This window comes from Zalophus californianus, chromosome 3 (genome assembly GCF_009762305.2).
Source record: "Zalophus californianus isolate mZalCal1 chromosome 3, mZalCal1.pri.v2, whole genome shotgun sequence".
Lineage (NCBI taxonomy): Eukaryota > Metazoa > Chordata > Mammalia > Carnivora > Otariidae > Zalophus > Zalophus californianus.
Genome location: NC_045597.1, coordinates 15,468,265 through 15,492,556, shown reverse-complemented (window position 1 = coordinate 15,492,556; position 24,292 = coordinate 15,468,265). Strand labels below are relative to the sequence as shown.

Here is a 24,292-nt window from a genome sequence, read left to right as displayed (position 1 = left end):
GCTTTTAGGATTTTTGTTGTTTTCATTTGAACTTTCTTAGTTTTCTTCATTCTAAGCTTAAGACGTCTTTCTTTTTGGTCAAGATATAAGTCAACCATTTCCTGAACTACATTAGAGGAATTACAAACTTTTTTTTTTCCTCTTGAGACGTGGTGGCCAGGAATGTCATAAGTTTTCTAGAGTAAAAATGTATCTTGAAAATACTCCAAAACAGAATTGTGGAAAGTAACTTCACATTCAGGTGCTAATATTTAACACACTTCAAGGCACAGGATTCTAAACATCATTAAACTTTTCAGAATTAGGTAGGAAACAAATACTCAGGTACTCTCTGGCCAAACCCTCTGTAAGAAAAGCATAGATTTTCATCAGTTCACACAGGAACAAAGTAATCATCTGATAAGTTAACCACTGCCTAACCAAATTATCACAATACTTAACATGTCTAATTCACTGCACTGAATTGACTTAAATTATTTCTTCACTTCAGCAACCAATTATGGTGTTAGGAGGAAACTTTTGGAGGTGATGGGTAAGTTTATGGTATAGATTGTGGTGATGATTTTAGGAGCACATACTGACCTCCAAACTCATCAAGTTTCACACATTAAAGATGTAGTTTTTTTTATGTCCATGTCCTCATTAAAGTGGTTCTTAGGAACCCAGAAAGATCTTACAGTTCCTTTTTATTTCTCCTGAAATTAGAGAAGTGGAATTTATCTTATTAATTGGCCACAGAAAATACAGATCTGGACCTCTCCTGTACCAAGAGCTTCAAATAAGGCCATTAGCTGTGGGTCATATGTCAAGACTTCCACAAGTTCGTATTTTAAAAACTCAGCACAAGTAACTTCCCAGATGTAGGCTAGTCACTGGATTTAAATGAGATTCTAAAAGAAAATCAAGGCTGAGAACTTTTTTTTCCTGAATTGCGGAAAGGGACATGCAACAGAAAAGTGCGGAAAATAAAGGAACACAATACTGATCTAATCACTGCCCAGTCAAAACCAAAAAACAAACAAAAAACAAAACAAAAACAAAAAACTTAAATATCCTAGAAACTCCCTTTTTATTTCCCCCAATTACCAACACCTCCACCTCCACCTCCCCAAAGTGAAGCAAGTGTCATGGCTTTGGACACTATAGTTTAAACTATGCTGGAACTTTGCATAAATGGAGTCATAAACATCCTTTGGGGGCAGACTTAAGTTTTTGAGATTCACCTGTGTCGTTGATGTGGTTTAAGTGCTTCCATTGGTGTGGAGTATTTTATCACATCAGTGTATTTTCCTTCTGCTGTTGATGAGCTTTTGGATTATTTCCAGTTTGGGGCTACTAGGAATTATGTTTCTAGGAACATCTTCGAACCCATCTCTTGCAGCACATGTGTATACATTTGGAGTAGAATTTGAACGGATCACAAGGCATGCAGCTTGAGTAAATGCCGTCAAAGTGTTTTCCAAAGTTGTTTATTTGATACATCCTTTTTTTAGACACATGGTAGTGCGGGAGAGTTCCCATTGCTCCGGTGGCACTTGATGGGTATTCTTTTTAATTTTAGCCAAGCTAGTGGGTGTTCAGTGCTATCTCATCGCATTTCCCTGGTAACTAATAAGAGTGAGCACTTCTCTGGTTATTGGTCGCTTGGATATTTTGCGAGGTGCCTATTCAAGTCTCTAGTCCATTTCTCTAATTGGGCTTTCTGTGTTTTTCTTAATGAGCTCTTAGTTCTTTATGTTCTATGGTACTGGGTCTCAGACGTTAGCCTGCATCAGAATCACCCTAAGGGCTTATTAAGACACAGTTTACCGGTCCACACCACCAAGTTTCTGATTCAGTAGACCTGGGAAAAGACACAAGAATTTGCATTTCCAACAAGTTCCCAGGTGAGGTTGATGCTGCCGGTTCCGGGACCCCACTTTGAGAACCAATGTTCTACAGTATTTCAGTGGAGAAACAATAAACGTTTCCTGTTAGTTCAGGGCAAAGTTGCCTTTCAAAAAACAAACAAACAAACAAACAAAAAACCTCAACAACATGATACCTGTTCAAGCCTAGGGCATAAGTTACTACGCTCTCCCTTCCTGGAAGGGGAGCAACCAGCTCTGGCTTCTACAGCAGCTGTTTCAACCTGTCTGAAACCCACCTAGCTACTTAGAATATTCGGTACACCTAGTTAGCCAAGAGAACCAGTTGACAATGAATCCACTTTCTGGTCCCTGGAAAACTCGCTGGCTTTCAACAGCAAGGACATGAGTCAGTAATCCCTCTCAGAACACAGACCTCAGAATGGAGATGAAAACTGTCAATTTATTTCAAATGAATTTTGTTTCATTAAAAAAAATGCTATGACATTAAAACAGAAATAAAATAGAAACATGTTTGTTTTTTTAACTGCCTTTAACCTCTAAAGACCAAATAAACAGACACTTTTCCAGTATTTCCACTGTTTTAACAAACCTCATTATCATCATTGCTGTCATTTTAGTCTCCTGAAATACTATCCATGACTACAGAACAGCTTACTGGCTTACTGAACTAAACATTCGCCATATTATTTCTACATATGAAGAGTCAAACTGCGACTACCCTCAATGTATCTTGTGTAGTTTGCCGTGTGTGCTTTTTAAGGCTTGATGCTATAAAACGTCTCTCTTTGAAGAGTCCGAAAATCTGCTGCATGAGGGCATTGTTGATTAATATATGCACAACTTGAGGGTGGTTACACCTTATCCTAGAGGTCACGAGAGTCCACTTAAAACCACAACCTAAAAACCTTTGGCAATTTGAACTAACATACCATAGCCACCATCCAGAAAAACTCAAGACCCATGGTTCAAATAAAGTGCAGCAGGCCTTGGGAGTACAGTGATTTGCTGATTCACTAATCAGAAAGACCCAAACAAAGTGCTGTTAGTGGTCAGAAGGAAAATAACCTGGGCAGGCTCATAAAAGGGAGCCTCCTGGGTGCGCCATTGTTGGCGACGAGTTTTGGTTTTTCTCACCAAGTCAGGAGAACCTATACGTGCAGTGTACAAGGGGTTTCAAGAAAGGCTAAAACCAAAAAGGCTTATTAGAATCAACAGATGGTTAGCTGGCAGAACAGAAATCCAAGTAAGACTACTGCTCTATGGTCCAGAATTACAGCTAGTGGCTGGGCCTTTTCTGAAAATGTCACCATGCTGAGTCCTCAGACTGCGATGGTCCTCATGTTGGAGTTGTGCACATCTAGATGACCGACGATCACACTTGTGTCCTTCATGATCAAATCACCCACGTGGGCTCCAGTGTTGAGAAAGCATTATTTTGTCTTCCTTGTCTTTCAGACCATGTAATTAAATACTGCCCTCCTGTATGCTAAGCATATAACCTTTTTTTGGTCACTATAATGTCACTTAAAGTGTATTTTTGGTTTTTTCCTATTAGTTGTATCTGTACGATTTCAACCAGAGGCCTTTGGGAAGAAATAATGGATCCTAGTTATGTTAAAGAAGTGGCCAGACAAAATGGCAACTTCACACAGTCTTCAAGTAAACAGAATCCCTGATATCACTGGAAAGTAATATGTAATTTGTGAGGGCTGTAAAAAAAAAAAAAAAAAAGGTCTGTGACAACTTTGTCTTATACCTAACAAAATGAGGTTTGGCTCTGACATCTCCTTAAGGCACCAAACCTGGTTAACAGCTTTTACTGGTGTCCTGCACCTGTGATTTGGATAAGGAAAAAAAAAATACTATAACATATAAATAAAAAATATTACAGCATTCTGCTAGAGCTTGAAATCACTGAGTGAAGTTGGAGGAAGAATCCAAACATCTTGTATGTGTAAAGTATTTTTTGCTAGTGTAAAAAAAGGTACATAGTACAAAACCTATTTTAAAAAAATGTCTTTGGAATAGACTTGATGTTGTGGTAGGATCACAGCGCTGTCTCAAAAATAGTAAAGGCTGAGGGCTGTCCATTGGAAGCATTCATAACCACGTGGTCACTGTGAGTAATATCTGGATAATTCCTTTTGAAGTATATCTGTAAAAAAAAAAAAGAAGAAGAAGAAGAAAGACCGGTATAAAAAGAACATGTTTAAAAGTTTTCAAGTCCTCCTCCCCAAGGCGATGCATGTCTACATCCATGTCTTCATGTGAAGGGCAGCACATTGCTAGTGGAGGTATAATTAAAAAAACAGGGATGCGTTCCCTTCTATGAAGGAAGCAGCCCTATTAAAACCCTCAGCGGGGCTGGGCTTAATGCCAAACAACCTGTAGCTGCACTTTGCTTCTGATCATTCTGATTCACAGATATGTTTTATCACTACATTAAATTGATAAAGCAAAATCATTTTACTGACTCAAAACCTGGAGATAAATTAAAAACAGGGTGACAAAGAGGCCAGGGATTCTAGCGTCCGTACGAGGGTTTCTCATTTTCACACATAAAATGAGCACAATAGATTTGGCTGTTAATATCAGGTTGTAATCCCTATATTTTATAAACTCTGATTGACAAGCATTGAAACGCTGGCGTATATGTATGAAATATCCCAGCGTTTAATTTGTGCGGCAAAGCAGTTATAGGGCCTATAGAAATGGGATCTGTGGATAGTGGGCCACAATAATGAAAAGAGAAGCAAAAGCTTTAACAATGACTCAACCAAGCAACTTCTCTAAAATGTAAGATGATACCAAATAATAGGACAGTTCTTTGCCAAGCCTTTGAGTTCTTGAATTCTACCAATTTCTAGCTGAACTAGAAGGGATACAGGTTTTCTGATAAATGTACAATCAGAACATAAAGGGAATGAAATGCTGTCAAGCTTCTCTGTTCCACAATCATCAGTTTTTAGTAGCTGTACCCTATCTCAGTTCCTTGACAGATGCGCATAACAAAATGAAATAATGTCAAGACTTGTGAGCTCTTATCTCAAAATGTGTTTGGGTGAAAAAGGACTTCAAATGTAATTTTTTTCCCCCCAAAGAAGAATGTGAAAAGTTTTGTTTGAGTCTTTAAAACAGAAAATGTACCATCTATCTGAACGTTGACACATGTCATGAGCTGGGTCTCTTAGGCATACGATTCTGGATCTTACAAAACCTGCCTCCAAATATATTTGTGGGTGCCGTCAACAAAGTCATCATGGGGGATAATGGGCTGCACATACAAAAAAGAAAATTGCTGGGACATCTACCTGCAGATTAAGTATACTTTTTCTCTTGTTGCTTGCATACTTGCTACTCCAAAAATAACATTACATTTGAAATATTATATATTAAAATGTCACTTAAGGAGAAAAATAAGGACTTTTCCAAGAATGTCTGGACCGCACTGGGTGACACCTGAGGCTTTTCCCATTATAATGCAAGTATTTAAAAATAATACCTTTGGGGGGGGTAACTTTTTAATTTTTTTTTTGTAAATTTAAAGCTGGCCATATTTTGTATGGTTATATATTTATGTCCTCAAAAACAGCTACTTCTTGTTGAAACTAAAATCAGCCAATAAGATAAAAATACATCTTCATTTTCTACTGTTTGACAGTCCTCTCCCTTATAAGCCGATCGATGCCTTTCCCCATGACCCGCTCAATGTAATTTTTTACACAGAAAATGTCCTTATTAGCAAGGCTTCATTGAAAGGGTCTTAGCTTCGTGGTCTGAGAAACCTGAAAGTGAACACTGAAAGCGAGCTTCCTGCGTTATTAAGTCACTGAATTGACCCTTCATTTCCGCCTGTGTTGGCATGTTTGGGAATACACTCTGCTAGAAGAAGTGAGAGGAAACATCCTCTGCCCCCCGCGGGTTCCGCCGGCTGAGCCCGGGATGGGGCAGCCCACCGCCACTCTCTCTCCCCAGGCCTCACCGCTGACCCTGGAAAAGAATCGTTCAGGCCCTCTCCGTCCGGGCTTCCGCACCTGCAAAGTGAGACAGTGACTGACCTCACGGGGACTAACGACCGGCTACAAAACTGCGGAGGAAAGACACACCCCGGTAAGTGGCGGGTGTGATTACAAGGCCGCTCTGAGAAGGGGCCCCCTGGCCCGTGGAAAGGAGCAGCATCACCCCACTTGAGTGAGGAAAACTAAACAGCGGGGAGGCCCCGCTGGGGCACTTCTGACTTTCTCTTTACGGAACCCCCAGGTTGGAGCTGAGACCCCTCCGATTCAGGGAACACAGTCACCGGGGAGGCGGGGAAAGAGGGCCCAAGTTGCAGAGCCGCCGCTCACTGCCGGCTGACCCGTCATGGAGGCGCTTCTGCCTCAGTTTCTCCGTTTGTCAAAAGGGATAACGGTAATGCCAGCTCAAAACAGTTGTGAAGGACCAAGGAAACGATGCCATAAAAAGTTCGAGATCAAGACAAGAGGACGGTAAGAGCAGGGAGTCCTGGGTTTCTTGTCCCTTTCCCTCTCCTTCTCTTGGGTTTGGTTCATGACAGTGCCTCTCATGTAGGCTGAAACCACGCTGAGTACGTGACTCCAGCGTGTCAATAAAGCAACCATCGTAGAATCAAACCTCACTAAAAGCAACAGAGCTTTTATTAAAGCTGCCCATGCGTGGATGAAGGCTAGCAACGGAGCTTTTATTGACATTGCATTCAGAAGGCATTGGTTCAGTATGTTGAATTCTGGCTCCAGACCCTGTCCGATCATTCTCACTACACTGCACGGGCCTAGCTCCATTCCAGGAACTCTCCAGCTCGTCTCTACAGCAGGTCTAACTCCAGTGTACACACTGGCAAGTGTGTCGGCAAGGTTAAAGAGTAAGAGAGTCTGAGAAGACCTCTGCTTTTATGATAATGGAAATGGACTTCCCCTTCCTTATCCCCTCAGAAATCACCCCAGCAGCAAGAGTGCTGCAAGATGCAGAAGAAGCCCATCTCCGATAAGATCGGAGTCCTCGGAAATCCCAAATGGCAAGCTATCCACATGGGCTGCCATATGCAACTGGATCCATTGGGGCTGGAGTAAGCCAGAGCAGAGACAGTTATGGGAGATCTCGGCAATCGGGAGAGTACAGGTGTCCAACTAACTGGCAGATTCTAAGGTGTATCAATGAGGAACTGACCAGAATCACCATCTCTGCCTGAAGCACACACATTGAGGAGGCCCTCGGAGAAGAGAAATACTGAAATGCAAGTAACCGCTCATCTCTGCAGGCTAGGGAGGAGGACAGGCTAAATGAACATGCGTTTTCAGTTTCTCTGCTAAATGAACATACCATTTTCAGTTTCTCTCTCTTGCTTACACACACACACACACACACACACACACATTCTCTATCTGGGTCATAAGGAGCTTCTATGTTAAGGAGAGAATTCCCTTTAGCCTGAAATAATGCCCAAGCCACCGCTACCCTAAATATATGGTCCAGGAAAAACTCAATTCAGAGGTGAGTAGTACAATAACTATAAAGTAGTTATTTTAACAATAACAATAACAATAAAGTAGTACACGATCTGTAAAATACACCCAAAAAAGTGAGGAAAAGGAACAAGATAAACATCCGGCAAAAAAATACTCACCAAAGAGATGAAAATTATAAAAAATATATAATGCAATACATTCAAAGAAAATGTAGAACAATCAACCTGTGGACAACAGAAATCCGAGAGTTTGGAAATACGGCACAGCGACACAAAATGATGAGCCAGGAGTTGACTGGGGCCAAAAGTGAAGTGAAGGAGACCACGAAAGCATCACGGAAATGACAGCTGTATGGAAGCAGCACAAAGTGACTTAGCCACTGCTGGAAATAAAACAGGATGAGACATGGAGGATAGGATTGAGAGAGCAAGCATAATTAGAAATTTGTGAAGAATTAAAAGGATCAAGGAGAAAACAGCTTTTATAACACAAAGGACAGATAACATATACATGACAGATATTTGAAAAGAGGAGACTCCAATCAAAAACCAACCAACCAGCCAAAAACCAAAACAAAAAAACTTCAAAGCTATAATTCAGGTAACCTCCAGAAATAAAAGACTTAAAGCTAGGGACCAAAAGAGTACAGAATACCGTAGGAAAAACTAAGTGCCTTCAAAATAAAGAAAGAGTCCTTTAGGCATCCAGGAAAGAAGATCGAGTTGCTTCTAACTTGGCCTTGGACTTCTCCATATGAATAAACAATGTCAGGGCAAAGTTTACAGCATACTAAGTGAAAGAAAGCGTGACCCAAGAATTTTATAACCAGAACATTAAAATTAGAGATGCAGCAAATACTTCAGACATGTGGTAAAGTCAGGGATTCTGACTCCAATGAACCCTCCTTTAAGATGGTACAGAGCCCTGTTTTCCAACCTCTTATTTTTACTGTCACCCACAATAGTAAGTACTTTTCGTATTACACTGAAACTCTGTAGAGAGCAACACCTTTATTGAAAGGACTTCCAAGAAATATTTACTATTACTATGAAAGATACACTGTTCTTTTTTTTTTTTTCCTCCATTCCATTATTTTGTGTCTCCTGTCTTAAGACATGCTGGTCACGACTAAATAGATTTCACAGCCCCATGAATGGATCACAACCCAAAGTCTGAAAGACAATGTGCTAGAGGACAGATTTTAGCCAACTAAGAGAGGGAGAAAGTAGCATTTAAAATAGGTAAGTAAAATAATAGGGGTTTAAGTATTTTTAAAGATTTGAAGGTAAATAGTAGAAGGAAAGCTATTTAAACAACTAAAATCTGGTGGGAGCACAGAGAGAGAGGGAAGAGATGTTGTCATTGTTTACAATGGGGAATCAGTAATAATAAAGGAAGTGTTCCTAGAAGAAGTGAAAAGTACACACATAAAACAATGAGCAAAGAAAAAAAAAAATAGAGGTGGCTCAATCGGTATAGAGCATGCAACTCTTGATCTCAGGGCCATGCATTCCAGCCCCACGTTGGGTGGAGATCACTCAAAAATTAAACAAAAAACAAAAACTAAAAAAGAAATACATCCTAATTAAAAAGTTTTAAAAAAGAACACTAAAAGCTGAAAGCATAACATCAGATAAAATATACCTATAATCTCAACAAATGTAAACGGACTAAATTCATTTGTTAAAAAGGGGTGGGGACTAAGATTAAATCTCAGAGCTAAACTGAACCACATGCCATTTGCAGGAGATATATTTATAATCTGATACTAAAAGACAAAGACATACCAGGCAAATGAAAACAAAGTGAAAAGCAAGGGACTCAGCTGCAATTTTGAACCAGCTTACATTCAGGGCCAGGTGCATTATATGAATCTAAGAAAGAAAAGCACTTTAAAATAGTAGAAAATATAATTCATAGCAAAAACCCAAGTCATGAATATCTGTGGACTAAAATATCATAGCACCAAAATTACCAAAAAATGACAAGAACTAGAAAGTGAAAACCTTTTTACAATGAGACTAACATAATGTGACCTCCCTAAATCACAACAGACCAAAATAAATAAGGATAGAGAAGACCTAAATAATACAATTAACAAAGTGAATCTAACTAAAAGTTATTAAACACTATACGTTAAACAGACAACAGTCCATCTTTATACATGTCCAGAGAACATTCACCAAAATTGCCTATACACTAGAACACAAAGAAAGTATTACTAAACACTGGTTTTGGGTGGAAACAGCACAAACAACTTTGTGATCACAAGGTAATGAAAATCAACATTGATGAGTTTAATAGAAAACAGAAAAAACCAACCCCCATCACCAAGAAGTTTTAAAGACCTCTTTCTCAAATAATTCTTGGACCAAAGAGAAAATTAAAACCAAAATTGTAGATTTATATATAAAACTTAACTATGACAAAAGCACTATATATCAGGACTTATCGCATACAGCTAGAACAGTGTTCAGAGAAAAGTCCACCGCCTTAAAATATATGTATTAATGAACAAGAAAGAATGAAAACAAATGCAGTCAAGAAGCCACAATAAAATAAATCATAGAAGGAAGGAATTAATGGATATAAAAGCAGAAAGTGATAAATCGTAACACAGAATACAAGAATCAGTTAAGTAAATCTGAGAGCGCATCCTTTGGGGGGGGAAAAAAACAGAAAACAATTAACTTAGTTAGAAGGAAAAATGGGGTGAAGGGAGTGGAGAAAGCATAAATAGTATGCAGCCTTTAAAAAGAATGAGATGGGGCACCTGGGTGGCTCAGTGGGTTAAGGGGCTGCCTTCGGCTCAGGTCATGACCCCAGGGTCCTGGGATCGAGCCCCACGTCAGGCTCCCTTGCTCAGCCTGGAGTCTGCTTCTCCCTCCCCCTCTGCCTGCAGCTCTGCCTACTTGTGCTCTCTAGCTCTCTGTCAAATAAATAAATAAAATCTTTAAAAAAATAAATAAAAAGAATGAGATAACTATATGCATTGATATAATCTGAGATATTAAGTGAAAAAAGCAAAACATGGCTGTCACCAGCACTTAAAACACAGAAAGGCTGTGTAGCACAAGCTCGTGCTCACACACGGACTGCATCAGCACAACAGTCATAGGGGTGCCAGGGCTCCATCCTGAGGGAGGAGCCGAGTCACGACAGGAGTGGGCGGATGACTTACATTTTATTTATAAACTAGAACAACTATTTTAACAAACAGCAAAGTTTGTGAATTTTGTAGCATTAGCCTGTATCATCTGTTGAAAAAAAAAACTTATTAAAAATAAATTTTAATCATTGAAGAGTCTCTAAAGCTACCTAGAAGAACTTTGGGTACTTCTTTTGTTATTACAGGGAGGTAAGGGTTCCATCGACAGTCTTTAAGAAACCAGTCCCCCTCTGATCGTTGAGAGATAAAACTCTTCTGTTTGTAAAATGCCCTGTATTCTTCAAAGCAGGTGAGTATATACACCATCTCATCTGATCCTTGTAGTAAGAGCGCAGTGAAGTGGGGCCCCGCTATAACCCCAGCACGACAAATAAGGACCCCGAGGTGCAGAGACCTCAGGACACATACAGGACCATGGGGCTGCTAAGCGCTCCCTCCACCTACTCCAGCAGGCCCAGGCTCGTAGGGCGTAGGATATCAGGATTTCCTAACTTTGGGGCTGTATCTGGTGATTTCACAAATAGATAAAATGGCACCTGTTACACACTGGGAACAAAGGAACTCCAAAAAACCTCAATTAGGTCTGCTTCATCATGGAAGAGAGTGAATGACAGGCATTCACCCTTGGTTATGGGCTGAACTGTGTCCCCTCAAAATGTGTATGTTGAAGTCCTAACCCCTCAATACCTCAGAATGTGACTGTATGTGGAGATAGGGTCAGTTAAGTTAAAATGAGGTCACAAGGGTGCATCCTAATCTACTCTGACCTGTATGGGGGTGATTAGGACACAGGCACACACAGAGGGAAGACCATGCGAAGACAAAGGAAGAAGATGGCCTATCTACAAGCCAACGAGACATGTTTCAGAGGAGACCGCCTCCGCCGACACCTTGATTTCAAAATTCCAGCTTCCAGAACTGTGAGAAATACATTTCTGTTGCTTTAAGACACCTGATGCGCATTTCAACTTTATGTACCTCAAAGGTACTTTCTCTACTACTTCATGGATCATCTATGAGGGTCAATCAGAGAGTGAGTAAGCTTGCCTACAACCAACATTTTCAGAAAAAAATAACCACGTGGTCAAGAAAACATGACTTGGAAGTACATTTTCCTAGATGCTGGGTTTTCTTTCCAAAAGAATGAATTCCAATCTCTCAGGAGTGGAAAGCTTGCTGACGTACGCTAATCTTCCTACTGTTATCATTCTCAGTGATGTATCGATATTTGATGCTCACACATTTAAAAAGCTGACAATCTGATAGCCTGTTCTAAGAGGACCAAGCATATGCAGAAGTAATGTCAAGAAGATACTCAACTGGGGTGAGAACTGGGGTGTGTATTCCCTTACATCTTTCCAGTGAGGGGACCTGAGCCAGTGTCAGGATTGAAATCCCACAGGGATGTTCTGCCATTATGAGAACCTGGCCTCACTTTGGACGCCTCATAAGATTAAGATAAGGAGCACGGTTTTGAAACTTAACACATGGACTGGGGCAGCTCTCAGCCTCAGCCAGCAATTCGCCCTCGGCTCTCCACTGACCAGCTCTGTGACCTTAGGTGAGTCCTTGATCCACTCTCCTCATCCATGAACTTGGATAAGAAAGAACGGCCATGAGGATTAAGTGAAATCATACACGTGAGAACTGTGTAAGATAAATGATAAAGAACGATGCAAATATGGGAAGGCAAACTGGTGCAGCCACTCTGGAAAACAGTATGGAGGTTCCTCAAAGGTGAAAACAGAGCTACCCTATGACTCAGCAACAAAAAGAAACAAATGCAGTGATCTGAAGGGGCACCTGCACCCCGATGTTTCTAGCAGCAATGTCCACAATAGCCAAACTGTGGAAAGAGTCCAGATGTCCATTAACTGATGAATGGATAAAGAAGATGTGGTATATATACACAATGGAATATTATGCAGCCATCAAAAAAAAGAAGAAATCTTGCCATTTGCAACAACAGGGATGGAACTGGAGGGTATTATGCTATATGAAATAAGTCAATCAGAGAAAGACAATTATCATATGATCTCACTCATATGTGGAATTTAAGAAACAAAACAGAAGATCATAAGGGAAGGGAGGGAAAAATAAAACAAGACAAAATCAGAGAGGGAGACTCTTAAGCACAGGAAAGAAACTGAGGTTTGCTGGACAGGAAGGGATGGGGGATGGGGTAAGTGGGTGATACACTATATGTTAATTGGAAATAGAGGAAGATACACACAGAAAGACCTCCCCAAATGTGACACCTGTTTATATGTTATTATGAGGTGCTGTTACATGAGGTGCAAGATGAACGGACCGGGAACCCCAAGATTTCTAACTCTGTGACCTATAAACATTTCTGTATGTACCTTACACTTGCATTAAAACATGTTAAAAGAACGATTTCTAATTCTGCGTCTGCTGCAAACTAGAGTTAACATAAGTTAGGGCCACCTTCCTTCTAAGGGGCCTTAGTTCCCTCATTCGTAAAATGAGGGTGTTGAACTATATACTACCTTAATGTTATCTGGAACTATCTGTGATTTATTTCTCATTACTCAACGTCTTGATAATATACAATGATAACGCATTCTTAAAATGGAGGCTTTGACCCGTAGGTGGGGACCCATCTGTTTGATGTGAAATGCCTGAGGTCGAAGAACAAAGGGGTTTGTGAGATTGCTGTTTTATGAGATGATACAGGGGATCCCCAGTGACTGACTGGGAGACATCGAGCAGATGAAAGCACTCGGCATTTCAGACGTGAAAGCAACACAGGGCTCCCAGTGTAGCTTCTCTACATTCACATACAATGTAAGTCTTTACGTTGTATGTACAGGATACAGATTTCCTCGTCCCTAACCCTCGGTTTGAACTCTGAATCTGCCAATTATTCGGCCAGCTGTGTGACTCTGAGCAATTTCCTTCCCCTCTCAAAGTCTCAGCCTCCTAAACCAGCACCAAGACAAGAGAAGCTCGATCACAGCACAGGGCATGGCGCATGACGTCCAAGCTTCATCCCGCTCCTCCAAAGGGCTCAGCATATATACGATGTATCTCTGCTCTTCTCAACTCTTGGGGTTATACTGGGGATGACTAAGGAACATATCTGACATGTGAGTTCCCAGCATAACACTGTGCACACATATACCCATTTACCGAACAGTTTTAGAGGACAGAAGCAGAATTCAAAGAAATCCCCTATGAGCGAGCAGTGGAAGTACAGCTCTTCATTTCTAAGGAGGGATGAGACGAAGCAGGGACGGAAGAGAATTCAGGCTGTGTTTCTAATCTCTCATACACAAGTACTGTTAGATACTAGGACAGATTTCCTCCAGATGCTTAAGATATTACACAAATAATTTTTTCTTAGAGTGAAAATCTGGGAAATGCAAAAAGAGGATGAAAAGAAAAATGTACCCGTGATTATAATGCCCAGAGATAAAGAGTTCTGATGGACAGCCTCAAAAGACTGTTGGTCTCATTCCACCCAAGCCATGCATCTCAAATGGCAAGAACACGTGAGTTTCCTTTCTTCCCTCCATCCTTCCATCAATCCAACTCCCACCTTGTATCAGAAAGAGTTACAGGTGATACCGGACATTAGCTTAAGTCCCTGAAAGCAGCCCTCAGTTCTCACATCACACCCAGACAATGAGATACTCCATTACTGTTATTGGAAAGATACCAGATAATCCGAATGTTATTCACTGAGCACCTTTTTCTCACCATATACGGTGCTTGGTACTTTCACACACATCATCTCTGTGAAAATGCTTTGTAAACCTTCAAGCACCACTCAGACTATAGCACTGAGATAGTATAGATTCTTGATTGTCCCAATGGCGATTTCATCATCTAGAAGGCAGAGGAAGCACAAGGTGGTAACCAGACCTAATTCCAAACAACCAAGAATCAGGAAGAAACCTGCGCAGGAAGAAGGGTCAGTATCATGTAGTTTTCTTTACAAATTATAAAACAGAAAAGCAACCTACACATTTCCCTGCTGGATCTTTCTAGACCAGACAGAAAATACCCCACAATCTTTTTTCCCAAACTCTTCAAAATTTCCTGGACCGGGATGTGCCTTGACCACATTTGCATCTCAAAGGTGAGCACCCATTAGAATAAAATGTAATGGGTCCGCAAAAGGCGAACATTCTGTGCCACAGGAGAATCTGTACTCACAGAACCGAACATGGGCAATCTCTTTAGAATCTGGTCTCGCTCAGCAATTAGGCACAGGTGCCCGCGCACCTGAGCGACCCACGGTGCTCAGAGCCTCCCCACGTGCTGGCACAGGTAAGCATGCACACCTGTGGCTCCCCTCTGCCCCACTGAGTCTGCCGATTCTCAGCAGACCCGACTTCAACCTGGGACGTGTTGTTAAGACCCAGTCATGAAGCGTTGTCTCTGAAGGCTTATAATTGAAAAGGGCACAGGGTGCTTGTTACAGCACCCTTGGTGCCAGATTGTGAGGAGTGAACGGCCGAGATGAACTTTAATTACCAGTCCCTGTGGCGGGCTCACCTGTTTTGCTGTTTCAGTGAGGGCAGCAGCTTCTGCCTTGCCCAGTTGCTGCACCATCTTGTAAAACAGGCTCTCTTCGTTCTGCAGCAAAACATAGGGTTCATCATATTCTTTCAGTCTTCCTGAATCCAAAACCTGTTAATCAGCAGAAAGAAACCCATTAGCACACAATGTTTTGCAGTAACATATTATAACTCAGACAATATTTCGGAAAGGGGCAGGAGAAGGAGAATAGAGAGAATCCATTTGGGTGGTAGGCCTGGCTGGTGTTTAAATGGTTTGATTACCCTGTTTTACTAGGCAGACAAAGGCCTAGCCCGACCTTTTATTATTATAATGTTATAGGAAAGGAAGAAAATGAAAGTTTTAGACTATGATTATGGGCACTCAGCAGTCCTGTGGCGTTTTATATTCTGCCAAAGGCATTTCGGGTTGTTATTAGTTAGTGCTTTTAGCTCTCAGACTCCAAGCTTTGAAGGCTATTTATACATACATTCAGACTTGGGAAATTTCTTGATTTAAGAAAATCAACGTCAGTTTACCTAAAAAGTAGGGTGATGTCATCCAGACCAGATGGCAGCGACCTGACAGCAAATTAATAGCCGAGCTGGCTTGACAGAATCTGAGCAATATTTGGAAAAGAAGTCAATGCTTCTGGAATTTCTTTAGGGTCCTGGAATATATTAGCCGGTAAGAGGGGACAAAATAACCCCGTCGGCGAGATTAAGGTGCATCTTGAAGTTGGCTTTGGTTGGAGCTTAGTATTCTGGGAGTGAAAGATTGGCTAAAAGAGCTGCTACCTAAGCAGCTTTAGCATAATTGCTCTGCACAGAAGAAATCTCTAGAAATCCAATTTTCTCTTTGGATAAGACTAAAGAAGTAATTAAGAAACTGAGCTCCAAATTCCAGCGATCGTGGCCTGCACAGTCCACGGGGGCAGCCCAATCTCAATTGCAGAAGACCTGAATATCTGTTTTCACAATTATCTCCCCTGCTTCCTTTTCTCTCTTTCTTCGGCTGCCTGCCTTTCAGCCATTTTATTGCTCCTTAATATGTCCACTAATTGGAAATTGAAAGGGAGAGGAAGGGGCTCTTAACTCTACATTTCTACTTGTTAGTAGCTCTGGGTAATCGTTTGGGAGGGAAGGAAGAGGCTGAAACAATCGGCCCAAATGACGTACCTAGGAAAACAGTTCTTTAAGTGGTACTTAGTCCTTCATTTCGGTGGTCTTTAGAGTAAATTTATCTTAAGGGGATACACAGGAACTCCAAGCAGGATGCAGGCTGTTTGTCCACATCTAGGGACTGCAGTTAATTCAGTCCCACGGTATTTAATAGGAAACATTAAGTCTCATAAAGGGCATTTTCCTGTTAATCTTTTGTTTACTACCATGAATCACTGCTAAGGGCAGCTTTCTCAAAAGAGTTCAAGAATAATTGAATCTGTCACATCCACATAATAATTAAAATGTCCTATAATTTGGCATGCCAATTTAGATGCCCCGAATGTGTAATTTTACTTAAGCATAGCATTATAGAGCATAACCATTCCTCCTGATGTTGAAGAAGAAGAAGAAAAAAAAGCAATGGTAAAATACAGGTTTCTCTCATGCTTAAAGACTAAGTAAATAAGTGAATCAAATTACTTCATACAATGAAGAACTTTACATTCTGCAAAAGCATCAACTTTTTAAAAAAATCACCAGTTCAGAGTTAGTGGAAAATGAGTTCTCCGACTATAAAGACTTCACCTAATTTTTAATGGAATGAAAGTATTACTGATATTTTGTCCGTGTCCAGCTTCCTACTTGATTCACATTTGAGTGAATGGTAAATTTTTCCATTTTCTCTCATATTGTCTGAAAACACACAAATACCACTGAGATGACTAGTTCTCAGAACTGACCAGTATCTGAAAAGGCAGAGCCAGAACAAAATTAATGCTTTCAAAAAGCAACAGGATTAACAATATAAATGATCAAAAGATTATTTTGGTCAAAATACTTTGAGTCTCATAAGTACTAAATATAAATGCAATGTAACAAAGAACGACTACCTTAAGATTAAAAAAAAAAAAACTCACCCCGTAACTAAAATAGCGGTCTTTTGAATTTAAAAAGGAATAAAAATAGCTGTGGATTGAACACTCATTGTATCACATGCTTTATAGATATCACTGTTAATTCTCAAGGTAGACAAGGTACGTAACTCCCTTCCTTCCTTCCTTCCATCCATCCATCAGTCCATTTATCATTCCTTCCTTCTTACCTTCCACTCTTCCATCTATCCATCCAGGAAATACTGATACCTAATACCAAAAGTACTGTGCTAGGAACAGGAAATTCAAAGATGAGCAAGACACACTCTGTCCAGAAACTCACAGCCAGAGATGAAGACTGAGGTGCAGATGTGTTAAGTAGTTTGGCTCACACTACAGAATCAAGTAGAGAGCAGAGGTGGCATTCAAACCCAGGGCTGAATCCCTACTCTTTCTTCTCCATGTGAGTTCCCAGAGAAAGACACTTTGATTATTTGTTATCAGAAGCAAAATAAGGGAGATGAGACTGTTAACATTCAATTTTCTAAGATACCTTTCCATATGGATAATATCATATATTAACTTTGTATAATTTAAGAAAATATGCCTATAAACGTAAACATTTCCCCCTGTCCACTTTCCACTGCATTTTTATTATACTCAGGGCTCATATTATTTACTGTGTGCCTAGTAGATACTCGCAGAAAAAGAAAACCAATTTTATTAAACTTTTAGGATTAATAAAGCGTAAGTAACACACGGCAAAAACACATTTGAGGAAAATAAGTAAACTTTCATTAATTCCTGAATTTATTCAGCAAACATTTATTGCCTACTTAACTGCGTTCACGCCATTACGAGAGATGCTGTGCAGGAGGCAAAAGATATGTAAGTCACAACCCCTGACTTTCTGGAGTCTGTACTGAGAGAGAGAGAGAAGTCCTCAAATGTCTACAAGGCACGAAAAAAAAGCAAAACAAAGGGGATCTGAGCAGCAGAAGACATGACTTCTGGCCACAGGTTCTGAGGACGAGCTTCAAGACGGAGAAAGCGTACCAAACCGAGCCTGAAAGAACGGGAAGGCTTGAACATGCAGCAGCGGGGCCGGGGGGTGGAGAGTGGTCATTCCAGACACAGAGAACATGAGCCAAGAGGTCCGGAGATGAGCCTGTCAACTCCTTACGGGGGCAGGATGCCGTGGTTTCCCGTTCTGCTATTGCATCTCCTGGCCGTGGCATCGTACATGACGAGAAGCAGGTGCAGAGTACACACTGGCTCCAAGTTAAATACAAAGGAAACGGAATTTGAGGCATGACGGCGTGACTGTCCAGTGGTGTAGTTGAGAGGACTCAAGGGGAGTGAGTGTGGCTGCCACTGGGAATCGGGCGGTGGGATCCAGGGAGGACAGGAGCAGGGGCAGAGACTCAGAGGGCCACATACCTGAGGTTGCTGAGTGGCAAGAGGGAGAGGCACCTGAGGGACAGACAGACCAGGGCTGAGGATGGAGGCTTGAAACTCATTTATCCCATGTATTGGAGAAGAGAAAGGAGAGAAGGTGCAGTCAGAGAGGAGGGACATTGGCAGAAACAAGAGTGCAGAGCCACCAAGATCACACCAGGGGCTACAGAGCCCTCTTGGGGTGCAGACTGAAAAAAAGTCCAAGCACGGAACTGTACCCACTTTGCCTTTATCAGTTTGAGCAAAAAGTCCAGATCTTTCAGAACGAGTAAACATAAAGCAACGCCAGATTTTCTTTATGTACAGAAAAACAGGTAGAATTTTGAGTTTTTATTGTTAGCATCTCATTTCTGGAAGAAAAGGCTCCCGTGATCTCCCTCGGTGCCCCCAACTCTCCTATGGCCCGAGTTAAACAACAAACACAACCACACATTCGAGACGGTGTGAGAGCAACACCATGGCGCCAACATCTCTCCAGGAACGCCAGCCTCCAATCACTTGCGCTCTCTAGCAGGTTAAGGGAAAATACATTATGTTGGACAAGGCAGTCAGTTACGTAAACTCAATGAAGACGTGCTTAACAGGCCTATGTATCTGCAGATATTCCAGGTAGCTGTCCTAGATATAAAAATTAAATGGACCCATTGCAAAATAATCTAACCCATTTTGAAATGGCGGGATGCCATCAGTGGTAGTGGGGTGGTTGCAGGGAGAGGCGGGGTGGGAGGGGTACAGGACAGGGTGGACGAGAAACCTGACAACAGCAAAGAGATGCCTGGGACAGTTTTCAGTATGGCAACAAGCAACAAAGGGAGATCCCACTTAGCAGCAAGCAGAGTGGGGAGATCAGAGTTTCAGACATCTGCTTTTGGTGGCCCGGGGAGAGGCAGAGGGGCAGTTATCCAGCCTTGAAAGTTGGGTCCCTCTCTGGTAAGACGGATGCCTGTGATTTTCTCTGTGATAAGATACTGTGGGGAGTATTACTCAGAATCCTTTCTTAGGTCTTGAAATGGTCCACCACTGTTACCCGGGGAAGCTGAAGGCTAGGTCACAGTGACTGCCGGAGCTACTCCCCCCAAATTCCTGCTATTTCAAGTATTTCTTCTCCCGGATTGTGCTTTCAACCTTCACAGTGGTTATTTTTCCCTCTGAAAACTGGAATGAAACCTCTGGGGGTTTTGAAGGAGCTGTTCTCTTCTGAAATGTTCCAACTGTGGCCACGTATGCAGGCTTACTGAAGCAAAGTTCCAGAAAGGTGAAAAACAGCATTTATTTATTTATTTTTTTAAAGCTTTTTATTTATTTATTTGACAGACAGAGACACAGCGACAGAACAGGAACACAAGCAGGGGGAGAGGGAGAGGGAGAAGCAGGCTCTCCGTTGAGCAGGGAGCCCGATGCGGGGCTCGATCCCAGGACCCCGGGATCATGACCTGAGCCGAAGGCAGATGCCCAATGACTGAGCCACCCAGGCGCCCCGAAAAACAGCATTTAAATAAAACTCCAGGTAGCTCTGAGGTACTTTTGTGCTTTTCCAGGTGGGTACGTTCCAACAGTGTCTGGGTCTGAGTTCTCTGGGAAAAACTCTACTCAGAAGAGGTTGGAGTTTAGGAAGAAAGATAAAGACCATAAAACCGTAACATGGCCTGTAAGAGGCGGACTCTGGGCTTCTCAGCCCCGGCTTTTATTCTGCAGAAGCCCCTAACTCCTGACAGTGAAAATGCTGAACCTAGGCAGCGAGGCAGGTCTGAAGATGCCTCCTTCGCTCCTGCTGCCGGGCCCGGGGGGTGGGGGGCAGTCTGGGGATGCTGTCAGGGCTCAGGGGACGTGGGCACGGGAGGAAAAAGCTGTACCAGCGGCCGAAGAGAAGACAGGTCCCAAGTAACCAGCTAATCCTCCAACTACAGGGAAGAAGCTGTCTTTAACACAGAGATAGTGGTAACTATTAGGCGAAAGAGGGTTTCTAATTTGTCTGCTTGCTCCACTGTTTTGTGGCAACTGAGCAAATGAGGAAGATTAAATTAGCTGTCATTATGACTACATCATGTTTAATAAAGTTAAAATTGAGAGAACATCTTTGTAAAACAGAATTCTAAGCCTAACACATTAATGGTGCTTAATGAACCAAAACTGGACAAATCCCTTTGGAGAGCCAACACATAAACAAAGCTATTAATTAGGTCACAGTTGTTTCCCAACAAGCCTTTTGTTTGATTTACTTACAGTAAACAAAACCATATCCATACGTCTTTGTGCAGAAGTATTCACCAGTGCAACAAAATGTAATTATGACACCGTGAGCGCGTGCAATTACACGACTTAATGATGACAGGGCTGTTGGTTATGCCCTTCATTAGCATCCGTCACTTCCCCAGCCACTCCCCGAGGCCGGCCACCCTCCAGCCTGCTCTGGAGCAGTAGGCCTTGCAGCTGACGGACGCGTCTTTATGCCCCTAAAGCTTTCAGAGTAACAGAACAGACCATCGCTTGCTTTTTGGAAAGGAAATGGGTATTTCTAAAGCCAGCAAGAAAAGAAGAATTGCTCCCAAAATCAAAGGTTCAAGAAAAGAACATGATGTATGTTTTTTGGATGGACTGAAAGCCAACTGGGAATCAGATGCTCTAGAATAAAATAGAAGGTTTCCACCTGGAGTGGATGGAGCCCAGAGGACAATTCCCCAACGATGAAGCTAGGGAATGCGGGTCACCTGGGTCCCCTGAGGTCCACTCCTGCCACTCCTGTCAAAGGAGTCAGCAACCCAAACCAGCTCTGACCAAGATGTAAGCAAGTGGCCGAGTTCACCTCTCCTGGTGGGAGTGGCAGCCCCATGGAGACACGCAGAGTCCACCACAGAAAATGAGGTCCTTCCAGGCACAGGCCACATGCTCTAAAGAGAACCGTGCATTTCCCGTCTCCAAACCAACTTCTCCCTCAGTCTCCCCAACTCCCCCGGACCTCAGGCCCCTTCCCTCACATGATGTAGTCATAATGACAGCTAATTTAATCTTCCTCATTTGCTCAGTTGCCACCAGCACGCCAGTCCTTTATCTGCCCCCAATCCAACCATCTCACCATTTCCTTTGCTGGCGGCTTAGTCTGAGCCGCCAACATCCAGTCGAACCAAAAGGCGACTGAACAGTTTTAACTCTGTGGTTTTAACTCCCTCTCTAAGGAAAGAGGGAAAGCAGAGTGAGGCCAGGTTAGAAAGGAATGGAGGGGCTGCAAATTGCTTTGCAAACCTGTATTAAGGATTTGGACAAAGACACTGACCAAGAGAGAAAAATCTGAGATTCTTGAAATTTACCAGGAGATACTGGTAAGGAGAGCATTCCACAAATGGACATGTTTTGATAACAGTAACCAAGCCGACTGGTTAAGGGGATGCAGAAAAGTTCCCATCTGTGGGTCAGACGCTGGTACATAAGATTTAGGAAAAACCAGCTGACGAGTCTGCCAAGTTCTGTCCTTTGCTGTTTCCCTAACCGATCATGCATTCCAAGGCCACAGTATTCTAAGTTTTTCTAAGTATGAGATGATAAAAGAAGCTGCTACCATCACTGTCATCATACCAAAGACCAAAAATAAATCAATATGATACATTTAGGAGCAAGGGATTTCTTTGGACGGGCCCCCAACTGAGCTGAAGACCAAGCCAGCTTCCTGCTGCCACCCCCAAAGCCTGACTAAGCATGGCAAACAGGGAAACGTCATGGCATCACTCATCTACTGTGGAAGAAGGACGCTTCTGGGAACAATCTGTGACATAATGCCGAGAGATGAGAACAAAGTGACAGGAAACAAATAGAAATGCATTTTTCCAGTTACCATTCAAGAACACAAAATGAAGGACTAAGGATGCTCGATGCTAAATGTTTCTGGAATCCAAGAGTCACTGGCCCGCCCTCATGGAACACCCCTACTGGGGTGGCCTGCTTCCTAGTGTGATGTTCTAGTCCAGACCGGCCACACTGCTTGAAGTCTAAAGCATCCTTTTGGTTGGGAATACCCAACTCCTGTCGTCTGCCTCGTCAGAGCTCATTCCTATACATGTCCAGGTCTGGGGAGTGCTGAGGTTGAAGGCACTGCTTCATTGTGGAGAGGCTGGGATGTTCTCAGTGCCGCTCCCCTCCCGATGATCCCATCTGATGATGCATATGAAGCAGGGTGGGAGGTAATATTCCAGAAACTGCCCCAAAGAGTCAAAAGAGACAGCTCCGTTTCACTGGACATAAGGAAGCTTGGATACTGAGCAAGCAAGAGAGGGAAAGGAGACAGAAGAAAAAAGAGAGGAAAATAGAGACAACAGGGAGGGAAGAAGGGAAAAAGGAAAGAAAAATAAGGAAGGAAAGGCTGAATTACTAAGAAAGAAAAAGCCAATCAAACCTAGAAGATACCAGACAGCTATCTAGAGACCAAAGCTGGGAGCCTGCCATGTGTGCAGTAGCCAGATCTACTGTGTAAGAGGCTTGCTGGTTGGTCATCTAGTTTCTCAGCCCCAAATCCACCTTTCTTCCTACACTCTCACGTGAGATGCTGGGGCTGGGTTTCTGCAAATCCCGTGTCAGAGACGCTTTGACCAGTGGGTGCTCTGTTGGGTTCCACCGGCAGGGGGCACTGCGGGGGAGGGGCTGAAGGTGGGAAAGAGAGCAAAAGGTCTCCCTGGCTTATGCCACTCTTGCACCATTGCCCAGGGATGGGGACCTGGCGCCAGCCCCCATCTTCCATTAGAACACACAATGAGAACTAGCCTCTTGGTGCACCTCACAGACGTGACCAGCAGCTGGTTAGTGGTTCTCATAGGAGGTCTGAGCATAGGAGTCTTTGGGGTCTCTCCTCCGAGTTCTTAGGTCTGGAGATCTGTCCTGGGGCTCAGTACCTGCTTCCTAAAATTATTATCCTGGTGTTTCCCGTCCACTTCCCCAGCCCTCCAATTCCTACGCTAAATCCCCTACATGAAATCTTTTCTGTTGAAATATGTTGTGTTTCTGACTGGGGCCTCTCTTCTCAGACTCCCTTCTGACACTACATCTTGTGGACATCCCAACAGCTGAGAAATTCTGCAACTTACCCAACAACCAACCGGCAGCCTAAACGAAAGGCTAATTTTTTCATTAAGAGAATCCAAAATACTGAAACAACTGTGACACGGTGAAAATGACTCTTTTACCACGCTGTCAGAGGAGGCCAGATCTTGGATTTGAATTATTTCCATGGCTGACCATCATATAGAAAAAGGACAATTCAAAAAACTTTTAATATGGAAATATGAAATTATTATATAAATTTCACATTCTGAAGGTATAGTTAAGTACTTGAGTTATTGTCAGGGATGAGAGGAAAAATGAACAGAAAACGAACTTATTGGAGGTTTGTAACAGGTTGTACAAGGAAGGTTAAGTTGAAGAACTGAACATTAATGGAAACACCTGGAATGCCACAGGTGAGGGTCTTACCATGATCTTGTCACTGTCAATAACGGTGTTCAACCTGTGTGCGATGGTTAGCACGGTGCACTGGGCAAATTTCTCACGGATTTTTTTTTGTATTAATTTGTCAGTTCTAGAACCAAAGGAGTTGGATTTAGTTCAGTGGAAGGGAAAAAGCTAGACTTAAGACTTAAAATAATCATATGACATTTTCATAAGGTTTTTAGATATCAAAGACATGATCTTGTTGTTGAAAAACTGAGTATAAAAAAAATCTATTTAGAAATTTCCTATTTTGCATATAATGACATAAAATATCCTT

At 42.2% G+C, this 24,292-nt stretch overlaps 1 protein-coding gene across 3 annotated transcripts in view; it reads right to left on the bottom strand.

The window, feature by feature from the left end:
• Nucleotides 1-1,453: 1,453 nt before the first annotated feature.
• The window catches only part of ABCC4 (ATP binding cassette subfamily C member 4), a 247,992-nt gene continuing 225,153 nt past the window's right edge, over nucleotides 1,454-24,292 (bottom strand). For all 3 annotated transcript variants that reach the window (XM_027590484.2, XM_027590486.2, XM_027590485.2), the window contains 3 exons: nucleotides 23,998-24,103; nucleotides 15,048-15,182; nucleotides 1,454-4,026 (listed from right to left, as the gene is read on the bottom strand). In XM_027590484.2, the coding sequence (XP_027446285.1) occupies nucleotides 3,919-4,026; nucleotides 15,048-15,182; nucleotides 23,998-24,103 (349 nt within the window). In that variant the 3' untranslated portion in view covers nucleotides 1,454-3,918. The remainder of the gene's footprint in view (nucleotides 4,027-15,047; nucleotides 15,183-23,997; nucleotides 24,104-24,292) is intronic.